Source organism: Enhydra lutris, unplaced genomic scaffold (assembly GCF_002288905.1).
Source record: "Enhydra lutris kenyoni isolate GAN:26980312 unplaced genomic scaffold, ASM228890v2 scaffoldscaffold205, whole genome shotgun sequence".
Lineage (NCBI taxonomy): Eukaryota > Metazoa > Chordata > Mammalia > Carnivora > Mustelidae > Enhydra > Enhydra lutris.
Window position 1 is genome coordinate 118,958 of NW_019154289.1, and position 25,581 is coordinate 144,538.

At 39.7% G+C, this 25,581-nt stretch overlaps 1 protein-coding gene across 1 annotated transcript; it reads right to left on the bottom strand.

Annotated features, from left to right (window-relative positions):
• Window positions 1–3,884: 3,884 nt before the first annotated feature.
• Window positions 3,885–5,499, bottom strand: LOC111140164 (mRNA decay activator protein ZFP36L2-like). Its single transcript, XM_022492508.1, is given in 2 exon segments — window positions 3,885–4,188; window positions 4,303–5,499. Coding segments are annotated over 2 exon segments (1,485 nt in total). The 5' UTR covers window positions 5,484–5,499.
• Between the last annotated feature and the right edge of the window lie 20,082 nt (window positions 5,500–25,581).

Sequence of the window (25,581 nt, forward strand, 5' to 3'; positions counted from 1 at the left end):
AGCTAATGCAGTATAATAATGAAAGGAAATTAAAAGTATATAGACAGTGAAGGAAGAAATAAAAATGTCTTGTTTGGCATTATTATCTATGTAAAAAATCCAAATGAATCCATAAAAATATTCTGGAACTAATAAATGATTATTGTAAGGTTTTAAGATATAGTATTGATATACATAAGTCAATAGCTTAACTATATACCAGCAGCAATTAACAGGTGAAATTTGAAACTGAAAATGTAACATCATTTACATTAGAAGTGTCAAAAATGAAATATTTAGATATAAATATATGAAAAGTACAAAATCTACATGAAGAAACAAAAAAAATCTGATGAAAGGAATCAAAGATGAAATAAAATTAATTTCTGGTCTATTTATGAAAGATATTTTTGAAAGAATGAAAAAAGAAACTATAGATTTAGAGAAAATATTTATAAAAGATATACCTGATAAAGAGCTATTATTCAAAATATATAAAGAACCCTTTTTAAAAAAATCTTAAAACTCAAGAGGATAATAACTAAAAAAAAAAAAAAAGGGCACCTGGGTGGTTCAGTGGGTTAAGCCTCTGCCTTTGGCTCAGGTCATGATCCCAAGGTCCTGGGATCAAGTTCCACATCAGGCTCTCTGCTCAGCAGGAAGCCTGCTTCCTCTTCTCTCTCTCTCTCTCTCTGCCTGCCTTTCTGCCTACTTGTGATCTCTCTCTGTCAAATAAATAAATAAAATCTTTAAAAAAAAAGGGGGGGGGGAGAGACTGAAAATAAACCAATGACCTTAACAGACACCTCACCAAAGAAAAGATATAAATGGCAAATAAACATGAAAAAAATGCTGCATATCATATGTCATCAGAAAATGTGAATTACAACAATAAGATACCACTATACACTTATTAGAAAGGCCAAAATCTGGAACATTGACAACAGCAAAGGCTGGCAAGGCTGTGGAGCAACAGGAATTCTCATTTATTCTGGTGGGAATACAAAACAGTGGATTCACTTTGAATGACTATTTGGTGTGTTTGCTTGTTTTTTTCCAAGCTGAACATACTCTTACCACACAACCTAGTCATTACATTACTTGATATTTACTCAAAGCATTTGGAAACTTATACCCCCACAACCCTGTACTTAAATGTTTATAGCAACATTATTCATAATTACCAAAACTTAGAAGCAACTAAGATGTTCTTCAGTGGGTGAATGGATAAACTATGATACATCTAAACCATGGAATATTGTTCAGCACTATAAAGAAATGACCTATCAAGCTATGAAAAGTCACAGAGGAAAGTTAAACGCATATTACTAAGTGAAAAAAGCCAATATGAAAAGACTATACACTGTATGATTGTAAGGATATTCTGGATAAAGCAAAATTATGGAGACAGTAAAAAAAGATCAGTGGTTGCCAGGAGTTGGGGGACAGATGAATAGGTGNGAATAGGTGAATTACCAGGATTTTAGGGTAGTGAAACAATGCTGTATACTACAGTGTTAAATATATATCATTATACATTTGTCCAAACCCCTAGAACATACACCAAGAGTGAACCCTATTGTAAACTATGGACTTCGGGTGGTAATGATCTGGGGTCCTCAGTTATAACCAATGTACTAATCTGGGTGGGAGGATGTTGATAATGTGGGGAGGGCAAGGGGTAGAAGGGAAATCTCTGTACCTTTCTCTCATATTTGCTTTAAACCTTAAACCACTCTAAAAATAGTCTTTAAAAAAATTAAGAATGGCTGACATAATTGAAACACTGACTAAATGGGTCTACAACACGTTATTTTCTTTTTTGTTGTTTTTTTTTGTTTTGTTTTGTTTTGTTTTTTGTTTTCCCAAAAATTTTACTGGGGGAAAACTACAAAACATTTACAGTACAATGTTTACAGTCACAATTTGCAGTGAACTGATTCCCCAAAATATATTACAACTCAAGTTGACTTATCTCGTTACATTCAAAAACCTACTTCTGTCAAGTAGTCCCGAGTACATACATACATAGTGCTCCAACTGGACCTACGTACAAACTAAAGCTACTGCTCATTCATCCGCTGTCCAGGAAAGCATTCCTGCTTTTCTACACATGCAAAAAAAAAAAAAAAAAAAAAAAAAAAAATTACAAGTTTTGGAATTTTCTGTAATGAAAACAAGGCATATTCATGTACTACATACTATTCTTAGCACTAAGAGGTGGCCTCTTCACTTTAGATCTATATAAGAAAGTGGTAAATATCTTCTCCTTTTGTGCAGTTGAACCCATCCTACATTCAAATTCTCTCAAGCACTGATAGAAAAATACTTATTTGGTTGAGGAAGATTTAAGGGAAGTTCTGGCCCTTTCCAAAGGCACTGTGAGACTAACTCCCCCACCCCATTATTGCTACATGTCTTTAAACACAGAGTATGTCACAGTAGAATTGGTGGGATAAACAAAAAACAAAATTTTTCTTCTTGCTAATTTAAAAAGCTGGAATGACAAAAAACATGCCACATTTAAGCCTGCTTGCAAAGTATGTGGTCAACTTTTTTTTTCTTTAAAGTTGGGTGGGCTACAACCATTATACATTCTAAGAAAACTCATAAGATATTCCTCAAACTACTTCCACAGCATCAGGATAGATTTCTGTAAAGAAATCATGCAATCTTTCAAATTTACGTAAATAAGGAAAGAAATTAATGAAATAATGATTATATACAATCTCTTAAATTAAGATTTTTTTACTCATTTACAATAAAATAACCAAGTGAAGTTACAAAAGGCATATATTATGGTGAAAAGAACATACACTCCACATTTTGCTGATTAATGATGGCAATCATAATTTAACATAACAAAAGAATATATATCTATTGCTTTTCATCATATTGATAAATACAGTATGAACAAAAATTTCAATGTATACTTTTCACAAAATAATAAATAAGTTAAATAGTTTTTTCATATTGAGTTGTGGTGCAGTGGTGCGAATCAACTCAAAACAGCTAAAAATTCAGCAGTTATTCCCTCAAACGATTAGGAACTAAGCTCTGCCCAAGGCTTCCAGAAAGAGCAGACAAAATGGTTCTAAAATTAAACATCCCCTAAGTGGTGGCAACAAAACCAATAATCAGTAGGAAACTTTGGAATGCACGTTTGTTTGTTTTTTTCCAGACATAAAGAACTTTGTGTCAAACAAAAACCTATGGAGCAGAGGACTACAATCAAGGCATATTCCTGGTAGACTATTGGATTCCAGAAGCTTAGAGGTTTAGCAAGGTGGTGGCTGGCTGTTTGTTTACACTGAAGACAAACGACAATTAAGAACTTCTCTCACATAAGAGTTCCCACATTTGGACTGTAACTAATGCCTTTCAAGTGAAGATACAGAATGGTGGTTGGTAGCTGCTGGTGCTGGGTTGATTTTTTTTTTCCCCCTAAAGTCCCAAACTCTTAGGAGACCTAAAAAAGTTTTAAGTGTTTGGTTTTTTGTTCTGTTCGCATCACAACTGCCCTGTTGTATTTTGTTCATCAATACAAAAGTTCGTTGGTTTTTTTTTTTTTGCTCAACAAGAATGAAACTTCATAATAATAATAAAAATAATAAAAACAAAAAAACAAAAAGAGAAAACCGAAAGGGGAGGGGTGGGGCCCCTCCCGGCACACAAGTTCGAGTCCAAGTGCTAGGTGCGGCCTGCAGTCTCTGCTCCTGGCCTGTCACCCCCCCACTCCCGCGCCCCTCCCTGCCCGTAACAGGGCTCCAGGTGGCAGGGGCGCCCTCCAACNCCTCCCTGCCCGTAACAGGGCTCCAGGTGGCAGGGGCGCCCTCCAACGACCCCCAGAACAGCCTTCCCCCTTCCTCCTCTTCCTCCTCGCTGGCGCCCGGCGCCCTCTTGCCTCAATCGTCAGAGATGGACAGGCGGGAGAAGATGGGCAGGCGGCGGCCAGGGTCGAGGCTGGGGGACTCGGAGCCGCTGAGACTGCCCGAGCTCAGTGAGCCGCTCAAGTAGCTGTCACGGTCCGACAGCGAGTCCGGGGTGCTAGGGGGCGCGTCGAAGACGGGCGAATCCTACAGGCCGCGCGGCAGCTGGAAGTTGAAGGGTGCCGAGGATGGCGCGGTGGCACTGGCAGGGAGGGGCGCGCTGGGCGGCGCCGGGGGCTGCGCTGGGGGCACCAGGCCCTGCTGCTGCTGCTGCTGATGGTGCTGCTGCTGCTGCTGCTGCTGCTGGTGGTGGTGGTGGTGCTGCTGCTGCTGGTGGTGGTGGTGGTGCTGCTGCTGCTGCTGCTGCTGCTGGTGGTGCTGCTGCTGCTGCTAGCTGCGATAGTAGGCGGCGGCCCCGGCGGCGCAGTTGTGGGTCTGGATGGCAAGCGGCGTGATGAGGCTGCTCAGCTCCGGGCCAAACGCAAAGGCGTTGTTGGCGCACGAGGCCGACGAGGAGGCCGCGCACCGGGCGCCGGGCGCCAGCGGGTCCTCCTCACCCCCTGTGCCCTACAGCAGCGCCGCCGCGGCCGCAGCCGCCGCCGAGGCACAGCAAGTCGGAGCGCCCGAGGGCGTGGAGGCTGCGGAGGCGGACGAGCAGGACGAAGCAGAAGAGGAGCAGGACGAGGCTGAGGAGCAAGAGGGTGGTGGCGGCGGCGTGCGCGACGTGGGGCTGTCGAGAAGCAGCGGCGACTTGAGGCCCCCCGGGGGCTGGTGGTGGCCCGATGGGAAGCCTGAGAGGCTGAGGCTGTGATGCATCTTGGGCCGCGGCTCCCGGGAGAAGCCCAGGTGCAGCGCGTCCCGCGCGCTTAAAGCGCGCAGGTCCCCAGAGGCTCCCCAAGACAGCGCTGGCCGCCGCTCGTCTGCGTGGTGGATGAAGTGGCAGCGCGGCCCGTAGGGGCAGAAGCCTATGGTGTGGAAGGTGCGGCACAGCTCGGTCTTGTACTTGGGGTGCTGGGTCAGGCTGCGTAGCTCGTGGAAGCCGTGCGCGAACTGGCACTTCTCGCCGTACTTGCACGTGCCGCTCTCCTCGAAGGGCCGGCACATCTCAGTCTTGTAGCGCGTGGAGTTGATCTGGGAGCCGCCGCCCCCGTTCCGCTGCTGCTGCTGCAGGTGCAAGAGGTGCTGGCTGCACTTGCCGTTCTCGCTGAACGAGAGGTCCAGAAATTTGTTCTCCCTGTTCCGCTGGGCCGTGCCTCCGCCCCCTGACGGCTCCTTGAGGGTGCCGTAGGAGGCCGGGCCGCCCTCCGCCCCGCTGCCACAGCTGCTGCGGTTAGCCGCGCCCGGGAATTTGGGCAAGCAGCTGCCCGGGCTAGGCGCGGGGTGGGCGAGCACGTGCAGGTTGCTGGCCGAGTGCCGTCGGAGAAAGCCCGGCGTGAAGCCCGAGCTAGGGGCGGCGGCCACGGGTGTCCCCACCGCCTTCTTGTCCAGCATGTTCAGATTGAGGTTGGCCAGGGATTTCTCCGTCTTGCACAAGAAGTCGATATAGTAGAAGACGGACAGAAGTGTGGTCGACATGTTTCTGGATCCTGTAATGGTCGGAGTTGCAGGCAGGGAGGTCCAGAGGAGCCCTCGGGGCAACAAGGCCGGACTCGAGCCACGACGAATAACGGGTGACCGGCCGGGGAGGGACCGATAGTTTGCCAGGAGACGAGACAAGAGGGAAAGGGAAGCAGCGCGGCCTGGTTTGAGGGTGCCCGGGAGTGCGCAGTGGGGGAGGGGGGAGGACAGAGGAAAAAAAAAGCGCTCCTCCGCCCCCCGGGGGTGCCCGGCCGGTCCGCCCCCCCCCCCCCCCCCGCCCCGCGCGGAGCCAGCGACAGCTCACAGACTGCTGGACCACAACACGTAATTTTCATTTGTCATTTCATTTGTTTTCATTAACTTCAATCTAAATAAATGAGTTGGTGCCTAAAAATAAATGTCACACCACAAGGAAAACTGGTGTGAAATTTACCAGAGCTGCCATTATGTGAAGCTCTTAGTATTTGGTTTAGAAGTTGGAAGCAAGGTAATATGGAAGGTAGAAATTCATTTAATTGATATTTATTGAGAACTAAGTATGTGTTGGACACTTTACTAAGCTTTGAAATCAGCAGTAAATAAGGAAGATATAGTTCCTGCTCTCAAGGATCATAAATAATACATATTCAATAGACCTATTTTCCCTTTTTTAAGAATGAAGAGTAGGACAAATGATGGAATGAGGGTTTAAAACTAAATCATACAGACTACCACAGTTTTCTAATTAAAGTATTAATGAATAACCTTAAGCAACCAAAATAGAAATCTGAACTTTAAAAGTGATGATTTGACTCCAATTTTAACCAAAATTGTGAGTCAGAATAATCCCATAGGATATTTTCAATAATTAATGACTCTGATGCTCATTAGGGTTTTTTCCTTTTCCTTCTCCCCCTACTGTCATTTCCCCTGATTAAAAAGAAAGTAAAACAAAACCAAAAATCTCTCATCAAATATTAGTAGTCAACATCTTAATTATTGGCTTGATTTTAAGCTTTCAAAAACTCAGTGATGTAGGATTATAAATCTCAGACCCCGTAGTACTGAGCAGTTACCAGTTTGCATCACTAAAGACTCATTATTGCCTCAGCAAGTGTCCATCCAAGTCATTCAGCACCAGACCAATGGTAAAGAATCTGTCTTAATTCCAGCTCTGATTTCCAGCTGATTCATTACTGCTCACAAAGAAATTTCCTGCAACCCATTAAAACCCCAAAAGTATAGGCTCATGCATGGAGTGCTCCTTCCTGCTGTTAATCTCAGTACCAGAAAAGACATGTTGCCAGCAGTGGAATATCAAGCAGGAGGTTTCTGGAGAATAAGTCTAATATTACTCCATATTTACCACTACTTTCCTGGAATTAAAAATGTCTGGATTCCTGGGGGAAGACACTGTTACTCAGAACTTTGAAACTCAGGTCAGGGTCAACAGATATGGACCACATCATTCCCCAAACAAAAAGAATATTAAGCCCTAAAGTCAAATCTCATACCGTGCTCATATTTAATATCACTTCACTTAAAGTGGAGCACAGATTTACACCTTTGAGCTGTCTCCCAACTCCACTTTGTATTCTTATATAGTTTGTACACTCTGCTTCCTCAACCAAAGTCTTTCCCCATGCTTGGCCACCAGCTATTACTCTATGTAATTAGTAGATATACCCTTGCCCTCCACTTCCACCTTAAATGCTCCCAATTTAGATGGTATTGCAATCCCAAAGAGCGAATGTGAGCACCCTGCGATATTGGGCCACGAGTAGTTTCACTGGGAGAAGGACACTTCTGATCCCCTGTACTCCTGGAAAATGAAGCAGCAGTTAGATTCACCTAGAAGCCACACAAGCTCAACTGCCTGCTAGACACTTCAATCTTGCACACTGACTGACTCACAGGAATACTTAAGTGTCTGGGCAGCTTTATGCCTGTTTTGGTAGAATGATTGTTGCATTCCATTTCAGGATAACACATTTATTACGAAATAAAATGGAAATCTTGTCATAATAGTGAATTTATAAAACTAGGATAGATTTTTCTAAAGTCATATTCACTTTTATTATAATAATCTATCCTCATATTTAAAAATAATGTCAGGGGCGCCTGGGTGGCTCAGTGGGTTAAAGCCTCTGCCTTCGGCTCAGGTCATGATCTCAGGGTCCTGGGATCGAGCCCCGCATCGGGCTCTCTGCTTAGCAGGGAGCCTGCTTCCTCCTCTCTCTGTCTGCCTCTCTGCCTACTTGTGATCTCTCTCTGTCAAATAAATAAATAAAATCTTTAAAAAAAATAATAATGTCAATTATTATTAAAATATGATGTGATTCTATAGCTTATTGACACAGAAAAGTAAGCCCTCAGACAACTTAAAGCCCTCAGACAATAGTCATTTCAAGTCAACCAGAAGAGTTGAAGCTTACAGGTTTCTGTGACTCTTGAAATGAATTCATCAAGAAATTTACATTTCATTCTCTGGGTTTCCTTATTGTAATTTTGTGCATGGAAATCAAACAACTTGGTTATCAAAACAAAGGCCATCTAGAAGCCCCAGAATATGCTGATCTCAATTTTTTGAGATGATTACCTAAACAAAACATTTAAAAACCTTTTTGAGACTTCTGGACTCATTGAGAATATATGTATAGATTCTTGCAAACTTTGAGAGCCTTTCCATAGTTTATTTCTGCACAATCAAGAGCTCCATCTGTCCTTGCCAGGATTGAGAGATTCCCATAACATGCCAGACTGATCCACAATCTTGATTGGATGCATATGCTTACATATCTTTTGCAATTACCAGCTATAAACTTTACTGAAATGTCTTTCTTCTGGCAGGATATGCTAATATATAAAAGATTACATAAAATGCTGCCCCCTTTTTCTGATATTTAGCAATCCTACTCCCACCATCTATGTTAATCTATGTTACATTATAATTATAATTAAAATATAATAAAATCCAGTCAAAAATTAACACTAAATAATATATACATAATGGAATACTATGCAGCCATCAAAAGAAATGAAATCTTGCCATTTGCGACAACGTGAGTGGAACTAGAGGGTATCATGCTTAGCGAAATAAGTCAATCGGAGAAAGACAACTATCATATGCTCTCCCTGATATGAGGGAGAGGAGATGCAACATGGGGGTTTAAGGGGGTAGGAGAAGAGTAAATGAAACAGGATGGGATTGGGAGGGAGACAAACCATAAGTGACTCTTAATCTCACAGAACAAACTGAGGGTTGATGGGGGGAGGGGGGTTGGGAGAGGCGGGGTGGGGTTATGGACATTGGGGAGGGTATGTACTATGGTGAGTGCTGTGAAGTGTGTAAACCTGGTGATTCACAGACCTGTACCCCTGGGGATAAAAATATATTATATGTTTATAAAAAATAAAATTTAAATTAAAAATAATTAACACTAAATAAATCAGAATCCCAGCAAGGTTTTCAAAATGGAAGTTGATAATCTGACTATAAAATTTGTATGATTTGCAAAAGGCCAAGAAATGACATTCTTAAAGAAGAATTAAATAAGAGAAAGTATTATACAGATACTAAAACTTAATATAAAGTTATAAGAAGACAATAAGAGTGAAACAAGAATAGAAAATAAACCAATAGAAAATATGTATCCAAAAACAGACCCATGCATAAGAGGACACATCATCTATGACAAAGGAAGTACTAAAGATTAGTGATAAAAATTAGTGATGGTGCTAGGTCAATTGCACAACCATATGTAAAAGGTAAATCTTGAGATCTGTCTTACACCACCTACAAAAATCTATTCCTGAAAGAATTAGCTTGGAATTATAAAAAATACATATTTCATAAGATAAATTATTTTTATGACCTTGAGGTAGGAGAGGTAGGAAATGATTTCTTCCCTTTTTTGTTTATTTTTTTAAGATTTATCTACTTATTTGAAAAAAGGGAGGGGCAGAGGGAGAGAAGCAGACTCCCTGTTAAGCATGTGGAACCCACACAGGGCTCAATCCCATAACCCCAAGATCATGACCTGAGCCAATACCCAGATTTGGATGCTATTTAAAAAAAAAAGATTTTATTTATTTGGAGGGATAGAGAGAGAGAGAGGCATGAGGTGAGGAGGGGCAGAGGGAGAGAGAGAATCTCAAGCAGATCTAAAGTCTGAGTGCTGAGTGCAGAGTCCAATGCAGGGCTTGATCTCACAACCCGGAGACTATGACCTAAACTGAATTCAAGAGTTGGATACTTAAACAATTTAACCACCCATGCACCCTAGAAAGGACTTCTTGAACAGATTATAAAAAGCAATAGCTATAAAGGAGGAGATTGATAGACTAGACTACATTCAAATAAAGGATTTTTTAATCAAAGACACCATGGTGAGAGTGAAGAGGCAAGTAACAGTGTGAGTAAATATATGCAACACATATAACTGACAAAGGTCTCACATTCAGAATATGTAAAAACCTCCTAAACTTAATAAGAAAAAGTCAAATGATCCAAGAGAAAAATGAATAGAAGATCTGAAAGGGGAATTCACAAAAGAAAGTATGTAAGCGGTATCTACTTTCATTAATAAATACATCAGAGCAAATGAAAATCACAATAATGAGGCACCACTACACATACAACACCAGCTAAAATTGAAGACTGACAACCCCTCAGTGCTCACATGGATGCAGAGCAACAACTCATTTGCGACAGGAGGAAGTGCACTGAGTTTGGTGGTGTATACTAGATCTAAAAAATTAACAGTGTGCCCCACTCCCTCCATCCAGGTGGGCCTCTGTCCCAGCACTGCAGATACCCTCCCCTAGAAGACAAGTGTGAAGACCTTGCAAATCAGCATGCGTCCTGCTTCCATGCACACTGCAGATTCGCCTCCTCTGATACGCTCTTGGCCAGAGACCAACCAAAGCAGTATCACAAAACTGGCAATGTGCAAGCAGCCTTGACAAGAGCCAGCACCACTCCATACTGAGTCCTGCCCAAGGGAGAGTAAAAGATAACTACACACAACAGTAAGACCAACCAACACAGAAGTGGGCTGGTAGCAAACAGCTGATCTGAATGTAGCCCCACCCACCAATGAAAGCTTCTCAGGGGAAAACACTCTGCAATTTCGTGCTATTACATCTCCGACAAACAACAGGGCTGACTCAACTTCAGCCCAAGGTGGCCCCAGAGTAGCCTACTAACACCACAGGGACTGAAACCTGCCCACAACAAGCAAAGAGAGCCATTACAGACAACTGGACTAAAAGAAAAATGGCTCAGCCATGACATCAGGGTACATGCAACACACATAGGAAAGAAGCCTGAAGTGCCACGTTCTGGTGAACAAGGGACAGGACACTGCAGAGCACCATAGGGACCTCTTATTCATAAGGACACTACTTTCAAGAGAAAGAGACATAGCTAACTTTCTTAATACCTAGAAACATACATAGAGAGTTAGATAAAATGAGGAGACAGAAAAAATATCAAAGAAGAGGACAAAATCACAGCAAGAGAGCTAAATGAAATAGGGATGAGTAATATGCTTGATAGAGAATTTAAAGTAATGATCATGAAGATAATGGGTTTGAGAAAAGAGTGGAGGACCTCAGTGAGACCCTCACCAAACAGATAAAGAAGAACCAATCAGAGATGAAGAGCACAATAAATGGAGCTCAAAGTACACTAGATAGGATAAATACCAGACTAGAGGAAGCAGAAGAATGAATTAACAGCCTCAGGACAGAGTGATGAAAAATAAGAAAACTGAGCAGGTGAAAAAAAAAAAGAAAGAAATTAGGCAAAGTGAGAATAGACTTAGGGAATCCAGTGACACCATGAAGCATAATGACATTGACATTATAGAGATCCCAGAAGGAGAAGAGAGAGAGAAGGGGGCAGAAAATTTATTTGAGGAAATAATAGCTGAAAACTTCCTGAATATGGGGAAGGAAATAGAAATCCAGACTGAGAAGGCACAGAGACGGCTCAGTAAAATCAACCAAAAGAGGTCCACACCAAGACACACAGTAATTAAAACTGCTAAAAGGTAGTAGTAAAGAGAGAATGTTTTAAAGCAACAAGAGAAAACAGTCCCATACAATGGAAACCCTGTTAGGTTGTCAGCCTGATTATTTTTAAAGAGTTTATTTATTTATTTGAGAGAGATACAGATAGTGAGAGGGAGCAAGAGTGGGGAGGACAGAGAGAAGTGGGCTCCCTGCTGAGCAGGGAACCAGATACAGGGTTCCATCCCAGGACCCTGGGATCATGACCTTAGCTGAAGGCAGATAGTTAATGACTGAGCCATCCAGGTGCCCCTGCAAGCCTGATTTTTCAGCAGAAAATTTGCAAGCCAGAAATGAATGGCATGATATATTCAAAATGCTGAAAAAAGAAAAAAAAAAAAACCACCTTGCAAATTAAAATAGTGTATCCAGCAAAGCTATCATTCAGAATAGAAGGAGAAATGAAGAATTTCCCAGATAAAAATTGAATAAGTTCATGACACTAAAACAATCGAACAAGAAATGTTGAAGGTGACTCTTCTAGTGGGAAGGAAAGGTCATAAGTTAAGAAAAGCAGGAAGCACAAAAGCAGTAAAAGTAAGCATATTTGTAAAAATTAATCAAAGGACTCACAAAAGAAAAGGATGTAAAGTACGGCATTAAATACCTAAAACATGACAGGGAGATGAGGCAAAAATGGGTTCAAACTTAAGCAAACATCAACTTAATATAGACTGCTATATGCAGATGTTATATACAAACCTCTTGGTAATGCAAAATCAAAGAACAGTAATAGTTATACAAAAAGTAAGGAGAGAATAATCCAAGTAAATCACTAAAGAGAGGCAAATTATTGTGAGAGAAGAGAACAAGGAAGAAAGGAACAAAGAAGATCTATAAAAACAACCATAAACCAAGCAACAAAATGGCAGTAAGTACATACATGCAAATAATTATTTTGAATGTAAATAAACTAAATGCATCAATCAAAAGACATAGGGTGATGGAATGGATAACAAAGAAAAAGAACACCTACATGCTCTACAAAAGACTCATTTCATATACCTAAAGATACACACAAATTGAAAGTAAAGGATGGACAAATATTCATCATGCAAATAAGTGTGAAAAGAAAGCTGCAGTAGAGAATCTTATATTGAATGAAACAGACTTTAAAACAAAGATGATGGGGTGCCTGGGTGGCTCAGTGGGTTAAAGCCTCTGCCTTAGGCTCAGGTCATGATCCCAGGGTCCTGGGATCGAGCCCCGCATCGAGCTCTCTGCTCGGCAGGGAGCCTGCTTCCTCCTCTCTCTCTGCCTGCCTCTTTGCCTACTTGTGATCTCTATCTGTCAAATAAATAAATAAAATCTTTAAAAAAAATTAAAAAATAAAACAAAGATGATAATAAGAGACAAAATAGGGCACTACTTGATAATATAGAGGAAAACCCAACAAGAAGGTATAGCAAATGTAAATATTTATGCACTCAACAAAAGAATAAACAAATGCATAATATGATTAATAACAAACATAAAGGTAGTAATCGATAATAAAATGATCATAGTAGAGGGATTTAACACCCTACTTACATCACTGGAGAGGTCATCCAAACAGAAATTCAACATGGAAAAAGGGAACTGAATCACACATTGGACCGGTGGATTTAACAGATACACTCAGAACATTTCATGCTAAAACAGCAGAATACACATTCTTTTCAAGTGCACATAGAATATTCTCCAGAATATATCACATATTAGCCCACAAAATAAATCTCAACAAATTAAAAAATATCAGTCATACCATGCATATTTCCTGACCATAATGCTATGAAATTAGAAATCAACCACAAGAAAAAAATCTAGAAAGAGCACAGACATATCAAGGTTAAATAACATGCTATGAAACAATGAATGAATCAACCAAGAAATCAAAGAGGAAATAAAAAATTACATGGAGACAAAGAAAATGAAAACACAATGGTCCAAAATCTTTAGGATGCAGCAAAAGATGTTCTGAGAGGGAAGTTTATAACAATACAGGCATACCTCAAGAAGCAAGAAAAATCTCAAATAAACAACCTAATCTTACAATCTAGAAAAAGAAGAACAAAATTGAAAACAAGTAGAAGAAAGGAACCTGTCAAGATTAGACCAGAAATAAACAAAATAGAAACTGAAAACAAACAAACAAACAAACAAAACAATAGCACAGATCAATGAAACCAGGAGCTGGTTCTTTGAAAAGCTCAACAAAATTGATAAAACTTTAGCCAGATTCATCACAAAAAAAAAAAAAAGAAAAAGAAAAAGAAAGAAAGAGTGAGAGACAGAGACACAGAGAGATGAGAAAGAGAGTGAAAATCAGAATGAAAGAGAAGAAATAACAACCAACACAACAGAAATACAAAGGATTATAAGAGAATATTATGAAAAATTACATGCCTAGACATTGGACAACCTAGAAGTGGGTAAATTACTAGAAACATACAACCTCCTTAAACTGAATCAGGAAGAGATAGAAAATTGGAATAGATCAATTTCCAGCAATGAAAGAATAAGTAATTAAAAAACTCCCAACAAACAGAAGTTCAGAACCAGAGGGATTCATAAGTGAATTCATAAGTGAATTCAAATATATCAATACTTGCAAATCAAACAACATGATACATCAAATCAATAAGAGAAAGAACACAAATCATATGATCAATTTAATAGATGCAGAAAAAAAATTTGAAAAAAAACATCCAATTATGATAGAAAGCTTGTAGGTTTAGAGGAAACATATCTCAAAAAAGTCTATAAATGAAAAACACATCACTTACCTCATACTCAATGGTGAAAAACAGAAAAATTTCCCTCTAAGTTCAGGAACAACAGAAGTATGTGCATTCTCACCACTCATTCAACATAGTACTGGAAGTTATATGCAAGCAATCAGACAACAAAAAGAAATAAGAGGGGTATAATTGGTGAGGAAGAAATAGAACTTCCACCATTTAACAGAGGACATGATACTATATATAGAAAACGCTAAAGATGTCACAAAAAATCTACTAGAACAGATAAATGAATTCAGTAAAGTTGCAGGATAAAAAAATCAATATACAGATATCCACTGCATTTCTATACACTGGTGATGAATCGAAAGAGAAATTAAGAAAACGATCCTATTTACAATTGCCCCAAATTAATAAAATACCTAAGAATAAACTTAACCAAGGAGTTCAAAGACCTGTACTGAGAACTTTAAAACACCGATGAAAGAAATTAAAGAAAACAGAAACAAATGGAAGTCATTCCATGCTTATGGATTGGAAGAACAAATATTGTTAAAATGTCCATACCACCCAAAGCAATCTAGAGATTTAATGCAACTCCTATCACAATGCCAATGGCATTTTTCACAGAACTAGAACAAACAAACCTAAAATTTGTTTGGAATTCCTACAGACCCCAAATAATCAAAGCAATCATGAAAAAAATAAATAAATAAAACAAAGCTGGAGGTAACACAATTTCAGTTTCAAGCTATATTACAAAGCTCTAGTCATCAAAATAGTATGGTACTGGCACAAAAACAGAGAGGATCAATAGAACAGAATGGAAAGCCTAGAAATACATCTATAATTATATGGTAAATTAATTTATGACAAAGGAGGCAACAATATTAATTTTAGCCACAAATGACCATTTTTCAGACTGGGAAATAAATGCTTAGTGAAGCTGAGGACCTTATTGCAAATCACACAGCTGGTGAGTGACTGAGCTTATGCTGTGTGATTGTTCTCTCAACCTCAGTGCTATATGGTTTTCCTTGACTCAGATCTGGAAGCCTCTAGAGTCCTGTTTTAAGGTTAATTATAATTGTGTCTCTCAAATGGACACTTCAAATTCACATGAATGATGAAACAATGAAATTGCCTTGTGTAGCAATTTTTAGTGCTCTTTGTGAATTAATTTACCTGCAGTCCCCCAGGTTGTCCTCTGCACAGGCAGGACATAGTACAAATTCTACTTTGAAAATGTGGAAGAAAAATGCAGCTGTCCAGAGTGTTGGAAATGCTTACAGCATGTAGAACCCCACACTGTTTAACTTTAGAGGCTCTTTGGCACACAGGTTGGCCTTCTTGGTATTATAGCTTTAGCAGAAGCCTAATCCAGATTTAAAGCAGAGGACAGTGGCTAGAAAAATGGTCTCCTTCCTCCTCGCCTACTTCATATCAAAAATTTCTTTTGAACTAATTAGCAAAAGTGGAACAATGTCAGGAGGATGAACATTTCATATTTTCTCAAATTCACTTATTATACTGGAAGATTCACCTTTCCCTATCCCACTCCTTTTCTATTAATATATAAATTAATTTATCCAGAAAATTAATATTTTGACTCTTGTGCAGATGTGAGGAGCTGGATATGTATAAAATATACACAAAAAGTATTTTTGAAACTAATATATTTATTGGATAGCTACTAACTTCTTACATGGTGCTAGAATAAGAAATATGGGTAAAATATTACTTGTCCTTCAAGAGCAAATATATTAGTTGGAGATTTATTCCCAAGCACTTGTTGAATTACCTTCAAGTTCTAAGCACCAAGCAAGTAATAAAGAAGTATCTATTTACCTTTATTTGCTGAATGGTAGAGATAAGTGTGGATGAGGGATGCTTGATCCATCCTGGGGGAGGAGAGAGTTTAGGGCTGGTGGGAAGTAGAGAAGGTGAGACATCCTACAGGACCCAAAAGAAATGATGACTGAATGGTCTTTAAAGATGAGCGGAAGTTAGCTGGCTAAGGAAAGAGGGTAGAGTAGACCTTCAGAGTGCTGGCACTGAGAAAGACAACAGAGTATACATTTCAGGGGTATATTTCAGCAGTGAACACTGTGTATATGGTGAAAACAGCACTCCTTTCATTCAGAAAGGTAGAGCAGAAAAAATAAAATCTAAGCTGTTGGGGCTAATAAATTCAGAAAGTCCACTTAACCACTTTGTGGAGTTACCTAAAACACAGACATTAATAAGAAGATTTCAAATGCATAAACTCAACTCTTTCCAGAAGATGTTCTATAGAATATAAGATGTTTGGTATAGTAATAAAAACCACTTAATAAATAGGTCCCAAGGTCAAACCAGGTGGGAAAATGTAAATATTCATTGTGAATCTTAAGAAGGGACAAAGTCTACAGTTTTCCAGAAGGTTTGGATAATTTTTCACGTGAGCATCTTGAGAAACTTGTTCTCAGAATACACACTGGAAAATGACATGTCAGCACATGGATGCCACCTGGCTAGTCTAATAGACCCCATTCTTCCTGAAGACAAGCTTACTCTCCTGAGATCATTCAAGCTAGAAACAGGGTGGAGGGAGGCAGCTATAGATACATTAATGGTGGAAAGACCCCAAAATGCAAAGTGAAAGTTGTCTAGATAACTGGCTTTTGACTTAACTCACTGCTCAGCTGCTGTGTGCTATATATTAGGTCCTTCAGCTCTCCAAAGTGCCAGCTTTCTGCTATGGCCAAGAAGGATTTCCTCTTGTCTTTGCTCACTTCTTTGTATTTTTCTGACCTCTTTAGGCAGTACAGTGACTCACATGGATATTAGAGTTAACACTTGTTTTAATAGCTAACCTATTAGTTGAGATAAAGTAGGAATTCTGGATAGGGATAGGAAAGGTTGATTGGGAAATAATTTGATCTATTTTGGTCCCTAGACACTTGAGAAAATTGTACCTCCCCAAAAGTCTAGTTTTCAGAGTCAAAAGAAGGTAGCTAAAATTTTAAATGAAAGCTATGTAAGAGTTACCTCTCATCTATGTTGGAGACATCAGGGTAATTGGCAAGGGTTGGCCTCTTAGAGAGGATCTGACCTACTTTTGGACATCAAAGGGGAAAAAAATAATAAATTTGTCCTGATTCCACAGAGCCTTTAGTTTTACATCACTTGCATAAAGCAATTGCCCCATTTACTCTCCTGATGTCAGTATGTATCTCCCAAGAGTTAATTTCAATAGGCTGTTCATATTTTTTTATTATGCTTATAGATGTGTAAAATCCTATCTTTAAAAAGATCTTTACAGATCACAGAAGATAGTGCAGTCAGTTTGAGTTCTTCCATTGTTTGTAGAGGCAGCCTTTATTGTGCATCTATTAGGATGCAGATGATCTATATAGAAGAGGAGGAAATGGTAGAGATGGAGGCACTTGGGGTATGTTGAGGGGAGTAGTTCTTGTGTTTGTCTTTCTCTCATGATTGACCATGGACTCTGTGCCTTGTGGGACATGAGGTTAGGACAGTGCAGCAGTGATAGGGTGAGAACATTCACACAGGAAAATGTATAGAGAGCAAAATTTTATATTAAGCATGTTATGTCTACCTCACGACAATTGTGCTAGGTGTCACCTATGTCTAGCTTATACCGTTAGCATCATTTTTCATCCATATAGAAATTTATCATATAAATGCTTAACTTTTGAAAGTCAGTGGGAGAGGAGACAAAGATCGTAGAGTAGGGGACCCTAATTCAACCAGTCCCCTGAATTGAGCCGGATAGCTGCCAGCCCACTCTGAACACCCACAGAATCAGCCTGAGATGTAAGAAGATATATCCAGATCTCTATAAACAGAATATCTCTGGTGGTTGGTTTTGAGGTATGAAGCAGGGAGCCATCATTATGAGGGCAAATATTGGAAGATAAATGGAAGGGAGAAGGAGCCTCCAGGATCCTGCACCTCTGGAGCACAAAACCCTCCCCTCTGGGAACCAGGCACAAAGACCCATTAGCTAGCAGTGGGGAAAGGACTTTAGGGCAGCCCCCAGACTGAAACCTGGAGCTGCGGGGGCACACAAGCGAACAGGGGGTGGCTGGCAGTTTTAGAAGCACAAAGGGCAGAGAGTTGTCTGTCACTTGGAAGCGAGCACTGGGAGTGGTACTGTGGGGTGCACAACCCAGGATGTTGCCCCTTTTAGCACCACAGAGAAAAACAGAAACAGTGTGGCCTAGAGACCTCACTGGAGAACAGAATGCAATCTCTCTGTTTTGAGACAGAAGTTTGGATATGGTCACTTCTGCTCTGACTCTTGGAAAGATGCAGAAAGTTGCCAGGGAAAACTGGCAGAGAACAAAAGCCCCCCAAAACCAGTTTTCACTGAGCCTGTTCAACTCTGCACAAACAGGGTTGCCTGAGTAATGGCGTTCCCATTTCCAGTCCCAGAAGAAGAGGCCTACAACCTTAAAGTCCCTATAAAACAGGTGCATGTTGTTTGGGTTGTGGTCAATAATTTCAACTCTGTACATTAAGCCTAACCCATGCATGAGAAGGGAAATAATTAAGATTAGAGCAGAAATCAATGAATTAAAAACCAGAAACACAACAGAACACATCAATGAAACTAGAAGCTGGTTCTTTGAAAGAATTAATAAGTTCAATAAACCACTGGTCAGACTTATAGCCAAAAGAAAAGAGAAAGGACCCAAATTAATAAAATTATGAATGAAAGGGGAGAGATCATGACTAACACCAAGGAAATAGAAACTATTATCAGAAATTATTATCAATAGCTATATGCCAAGAAGTTAAGTGACCTAGAAGAAAAGGATGAGTTCCTGGAAACCTATAAACTACCAAGACTGAAACAGGAAGAAATTGACAACCTGATTAGAGCAATAACCAGTAAGGAGATTGAAGTAGTGATCAAAAACCTCCCAAAAAACAAGAGTCCAGGGGCTGATGGATTCCCTAGAAAATTCTACCAAATATTCAAAGAAGATATAATACCTATTCTCCTGAAGCTGTTTCAAAAATATAGAAACAGAAGGAAAACTTCCAGACTTTTTCTATGAAACAAGCATTACCTTGATCTCCAAACCAGACAAAGATCCCATTAAGGAGGATTTCAGACCAATATCCCTGATGAACATGGATACCAAAATTCTCAACAAGATCCTAAATAATAGGCTCCAACAGTATATTAAAAGTATCATCCACCATTATCAGGTGGGATTTATCCCTGGGATGCAAGGGTGGTTCAACATTCACAAATCAGTCAATGTGACAGAACACATTAATAAAAGAAGAGAGAAGAACCACATGGTCCTCTCCATGCAGAAAAAGCATTTGAGAAGATACAGCATCTTTTCCTGATTAAAACTCTTCAGAGTGTAGGGATAGAGAGGAAACATTCCTCAACTTCATACAATCTATGTATGAAATCCCACAGCAAATATCATTTTCAATGGGGATAAGCTGAGAGCCTTTACCTTGAGATCAGGAACACAACAAGGATGCCCAGTCTTGCCACTATTGTTCAACATAGTACTGGAAGTCCTAACAATAGCAATCAGGCAACAAAAAGAAATAAAATGTATTCAAACTGGCAAAGAAGAAGTCAAACTTTCTCTCTTTGGAGATGACATGATACTTCGTGTGAAAAACCAAAATGACTCCACCCACAAATTGCTAGAATTCATATAGCAATTCAGTAATGTAGCAGGATACAAAATCAATGCACAGAAATAATTTGCTTTTTTATACATAACAATGTAACTGTGGAAAGAGAGAATCAAGGGGCACCTGGGTGGTTCAGTGGGTTGAGGCCTCTGCCTCTGGCTCAGGTCATGATCCCAGGGTCCTGGGTGGGAGTCCCACATCGGGCTCTCTGCTCAGCGGGGAGCCTGCTTCCTCCTCTCTCTCTGCCTGCCTCTCTGCCTACTTGTGATCTCTCTTTCGGTAAAATAAATAAATAAAATCGTAAAAAAAAAAAAAAAGAAAAGAAAGAGAGAATCGAGAATTTATTCCATTTATAATAGCACCAAAACCCATAAGATACCTTGGAACAAACCTAATCAAAGAGGTAAAGGATCTATACTCTAGGAACTACAGAACACTAATGAAAGAAATCGAAGAAGACACAAAAAGATGGAAAAATATTCTGTGCTCATGGATCAGAAGAATAAATATTATTAAAATATCTATGCTGTGCAGAGGAATCTATACTTTCAACACCATCCTGATCAAAATACCAATGGCATTTTTCCAAGTGCTGGATCAAACAATTCTAAAATTTGTATGGAACCAAAAGACCCAAATCACCAAGGAAATGTTGAAACAGAAAAACAAAGCTGGGGGCATCACGTTGCCCAATTTCAAACTATATTACAAGGCTATGATCACCAAGACAACATGCTATTGGCACAAAAACAGACACATAGACCGATGGAACAGAATACAGAGCCCAGATATGGACCATCAACTCTATGGTCAAATAATCTTTGACAAAGCAGGAAAATATATCCAATTAGAAAAAGTCAGTCTCTTCAATAAATGGTGCTAGGAAAATTGGACAGCTAAATATGGAAGAATGAAATTTGACCATTCTCTTATACCATACACAAAGATAAACACAAAATGGATGAAAGACCTCAATATGAGATAGGAATCCATCAAAACCCTAGAGGAGAACATAAGCAGTAATCTCTTTGATATAGGCCACAGCAACTTTAATTTGACACGTCTCCAAAGGCAAGGGAAACAAAAGTGAAAATGAACTTTTGGGTCTTCATCAAGTTAAAAAAGCTTCTGCACAGCAAAAGGAAACAGTCAACAAAACAAAAAGGCAACTTGTGGAATGAGAGAAGATACTTACAAATTACACTACAAAGGGCTGCTATCCAAGTTCTATAAAGAACTTCTCAGACTCAACATCCAAAAAACAAATAATCAAGTTAAAAAATGGGCAGAAGACATGAACAGACACTTCTCCAAAGAAGACATATAGATGGCTAACAGACACATGAAAAAATGTTATTGGCAGCGATCTGGGAAATTCAAATCAAAACCACTTAAGATACCACCTTACCCCAGTTAGAATAGCAAAAATTAACAAGAGAAGAAGCAACAAATGTTGGCAGGGATGTAGAAAATGGGGAACCCTCTTACACTGTTGGTGGGAATGCAAGTTGTTAAAGCCACCTTGGAAAACAGTGTGGAGGTTCTCAAAAAATTACCCTATGGCCCAGTAATTGCAGCACTGGTTACCTATCACAAAGATACAGACGTAGTGAAAAGAAGGGCCATATGCACCTCGATGTTCACAGCAGCAATGTCCACAATAACCAAACTGTGGAAAGAGCTGAGATGCCCTTCAACAGAAGAATGGATAAAGGAGATGTGGTCCATATATACAATGGAATATTACTCAGCCATCAGAAAGGATGAATACCCAACTTTTGCATCAACATGTATGGGACTGGAGGAGATTATGCTAAGTGAAATAAGTCAAGCAGAGAAAGTAAATTATCACATTGTTTCACTTATTTGTGGAACCTAAGGAATAGCATGGAGGACATTAGGAGAAGGAAAGGAAAAATGAAGGGGAGGGGAAATCAGAGGGGGAGAGGAACCATGAGAAACTATGGACTCCAAGAAACAAACTGAGGGTTTTAGAGGGGAAGAAATGGGGGGATGGGTTAGCCTGGTGATGGGTATTAAAGAGGGCACGTATTTCATGGAGCACTGGGTGTTATATGCAAATGATGAATTGTTGAACACTACATCAAAAACTAATGATGGGGGTGCCTGGGTGGCTCAGTGGGTTAAACCTCTGCCTTCGGCTCAGGTCATGATCCCAGGGTCCTGGGTTGGAGCCCCACATCAGGCTCTCTGCTCAGCAGGGAGCCTGCTTCCTCCTCTCTCTCTGCCTGCCTCTCTGCCTACTTGTGATCTCTGTCTCTCAAATAAATAAAATCTTTAAAAACAAAACAAAACAAAAAACTAATGATGTACTGTATGGTAATTAACATAATAATAAAAAAAGGAAAGTTACATTGTCTTGAAAACAAAATATGGATGAATTTTGAAACCTTCAACTACCAACCCTTCCTCCCTTGTCCCCTAAAATCTCTCATATATATTGAACTATCCTTGAGAAGTGAAGTAATATTGTTCTGGAATTGGTAGTACAGATTAATTAGATACTTCCTTGGTTGCTGAGACATGTGTATTAAGAAACAAAAAAATAGAGCTACTCATCATTTATTGTGTAAAGAAATGTCTTGCATTATTTTTAAGTAACTTAGTGTTGAAACATTGCAGTTTTTGGTGTCTCCCAGATGTGAAGTAAAAGATCCGAGACATTCATTAGTTTTAAAAGTGTCATTTACAGGGGAAGAACATAGAGACTCTGTACTTAAGAGAGTGATAATTCACACATATATTTTTTTTTTTTTAAGATTTTATTTATTTATTTGACAGACAGAGATCACAAGTAGGCTGAGAAGCAGGCAGAGAGAGAGAGGTGGAAGCAGGCTCCCCACTGAGCAGAGAGCCCGATGCGGGGCTTGATCCCAGGACCCTGGGATCATGACCTGAGCCGAAGGCAGAGGCTTTAACCCACTGAGCCACCCAGGCACCCCTCACACATGTATTTTTGGATTGTAATTTGAGGAGATAGGAATAATGTTTTTATTTAGGGCATGTATTTCTAAGAATAAGTACAATATGTTAACAAGGCAAGACAGACTCAGAATACTACTTTCTCTCCCTTTTCTCCAGAATAGGCTAATGACATCATTTAGGGTTATCTCCTTTGCATTATCCCCTCTTTGATAATCAGAGCCCCTCTTTGGTAGAGTAATACAGATGTCACTTGAGTGCACCCACTCCTGAGATGCTGGCTCACATTCCCTATGCAGGGTTCAGACACTGCAATTGACCCCCTGAGCTCTGATGTGTGCCAGGCTTCTGTCCTCTCAGACAGTCCCCAGGTGGAGGGCACAGAGATCTCATTTAGCTTGAGACTTTTGAGCTTTTTCAAGAGTAGGACTGTTGATGAGGTCACTGAACAGTCTTGGAAGAGTCCTTGGCTGAAAATTTTGTGGTATGCTTTCTTTCTGCATGTGCTGTAGATCAAGGAGCAACCCTTTTGACATGGACTTTCCTCTCAAATATTTCTAACAGAGTGCCTGGCATGTAATAAAGCTCAAGAAATAGTATTTTTTCCTGCATGAAACTTATAAAAAAAAAAAAAAGAACTACAGGGAATTTTTAGGAAAGGGAGAGTCCATGTCTACCTGAGGTGAAGATGAGAAATGTTTTGTGGATGAGGCTGATTTGAGCCAGGAACTGAAGAACAGGTTCACTTACTCATTTGACAGACATGAGAGCCTACTTATTACATTTCAGGTACTGCTGCAAATGAGAATATGATGGTAACCAAAAACAAACACAAGAGGTCATAGTCTGAGGAGGGAAATAAACATTCATCAAATCAGCACATAGATAAACATGAATTTACAAGGCAAGTGACCTAAATGCCCAAACTAATGCTGCAACTTAAATGTCAACCTAATGGTGAAATAAATTATGTTCGACTTCATCTATGAAACCACAGAAATTGTTTCAAACAATGTAAAATGATTACAATACACTGGATATTTAAAAATGGAACACAAGGGGCACCAGGGTGACTCAGTCAGTTAAGCATCTGCCTTTGGCTCAGGTCATGATCCTGGTGTCCTGGGATCAAGCCCCGAGTTGGGCTCCCAGATCATCAGGAAGTCTGCTTCTCTCTCCCTCCTCTTGTGCTCCTGCTCTCTCTCTCTCTCTCTCTCTCTCTCTCAAATAAAATCTTTAAAAATTAAAAGTGGGACATAAAAGTATAGGATATAATCCCTATTTTATAAAACAAATGTATGTTTGCCCATGCATAGGAAAGTTGATTATATACCACATTGAGATTTTGAAGCATAGAGAATGTTCTCATTGAAGAGTAATGTTTTGGAGTGCCTGGGTGGCTCAGTCAGTTAAGCAGCTACCTTTGGCTCAGGTTATGATCTCAGAGTCCTGGGATTAAGCCCCACATCAGACTCCCTGCTGAGCAAGAGTCTGCTTTTCCCTCTGTTTGCTGCTGTCCCTGCTTGTACTTTCTCTTTCTGTGTGTCAAATGAATAAATTAAATCTTTTAAAAAAAGTAAAGAAAGAATAATGTTTTTGCCAGGAGACAAGTAGACTTGTTTTTCCATTGTTTGAGTTTGCATTTAGAGCCTTTGCATGCTTCAATGAGGAACTAAAGTTTTAACATGTATTCTTTCTCTTTTGGTTGCTTCTTTTTGGTTTTGATGGGGTAGGGAGTAAGGTGAAGGTCCTTGAGAGAACAAACCCCAATGTTTATAGCAGCATTATCAACAATAGCCAAGTTACGGAAAGAAACCAAATGTCCATCTACTGATGAGTGGATAAAGGAGACGCAGCATATATATACGATGGAATATTACTCAGCCATCAAAAAGAATGAAATCTTGCCATTTGCAATGATGTGGATGGAGCTAGAGTGTATTACGCTAAGTGAAATAAGTCAGTCAGAAAAAGACAAATACTACATGATCTCACTCACTTGTGGAATTTAAGAAAGAAAACAGATAAATACATGGGAAGGGGGAGAAGAAAAAATGGAGAGTGACACCTGGGTCGCTCAGTCATTTAAGCATCTGCCTTTGGCTCAGGTCATGATCCCAGGGTCCTGGGATTGAGCTCCGCATCAGGCTCCCTGCTTGGTGGGAATCTGTTTCCCCCTCTTCTCCTCACTCATGCTCTCTCTCACTATCTCTATCTCTCTCTCTCAAATAAATAAATAAAATCTTTTTAAAAAAAGAAAAAAGAAAAAATGGAGAGAGGAAAACAAGCCATAAACGACTCATAAGAACAGAAAACAAACTGAGGGTTGCTGGAGGGATGTGGGCAGGAGATGGGATAAATGGGTGATGGGTATTAAAGAGGGCACTTGTTGTGATGAACACTGGGTGTTCTATATAAGTGATGAATCACTGAATTCTCCTCCAGAAACCAATATTGCACTGCATGTTAACTAACAAAATTTATACTAAAATAAATAAATAAAAAGAATTAATGAACAAATTTAATAAAGTTGCAGGATACAAAATCAACATTCAGACAAAAATGTTTTAAAAAATTTTAAAAAATGAATTGTAAATAAAACATGCTCTCAGTGGTCTTATTTGTGTAATAATGAATTAATACATTATTACCTGGAATTTTGTCTGAGAAAACCAAGGAATGTCAGATTTTATCTTTGGAAG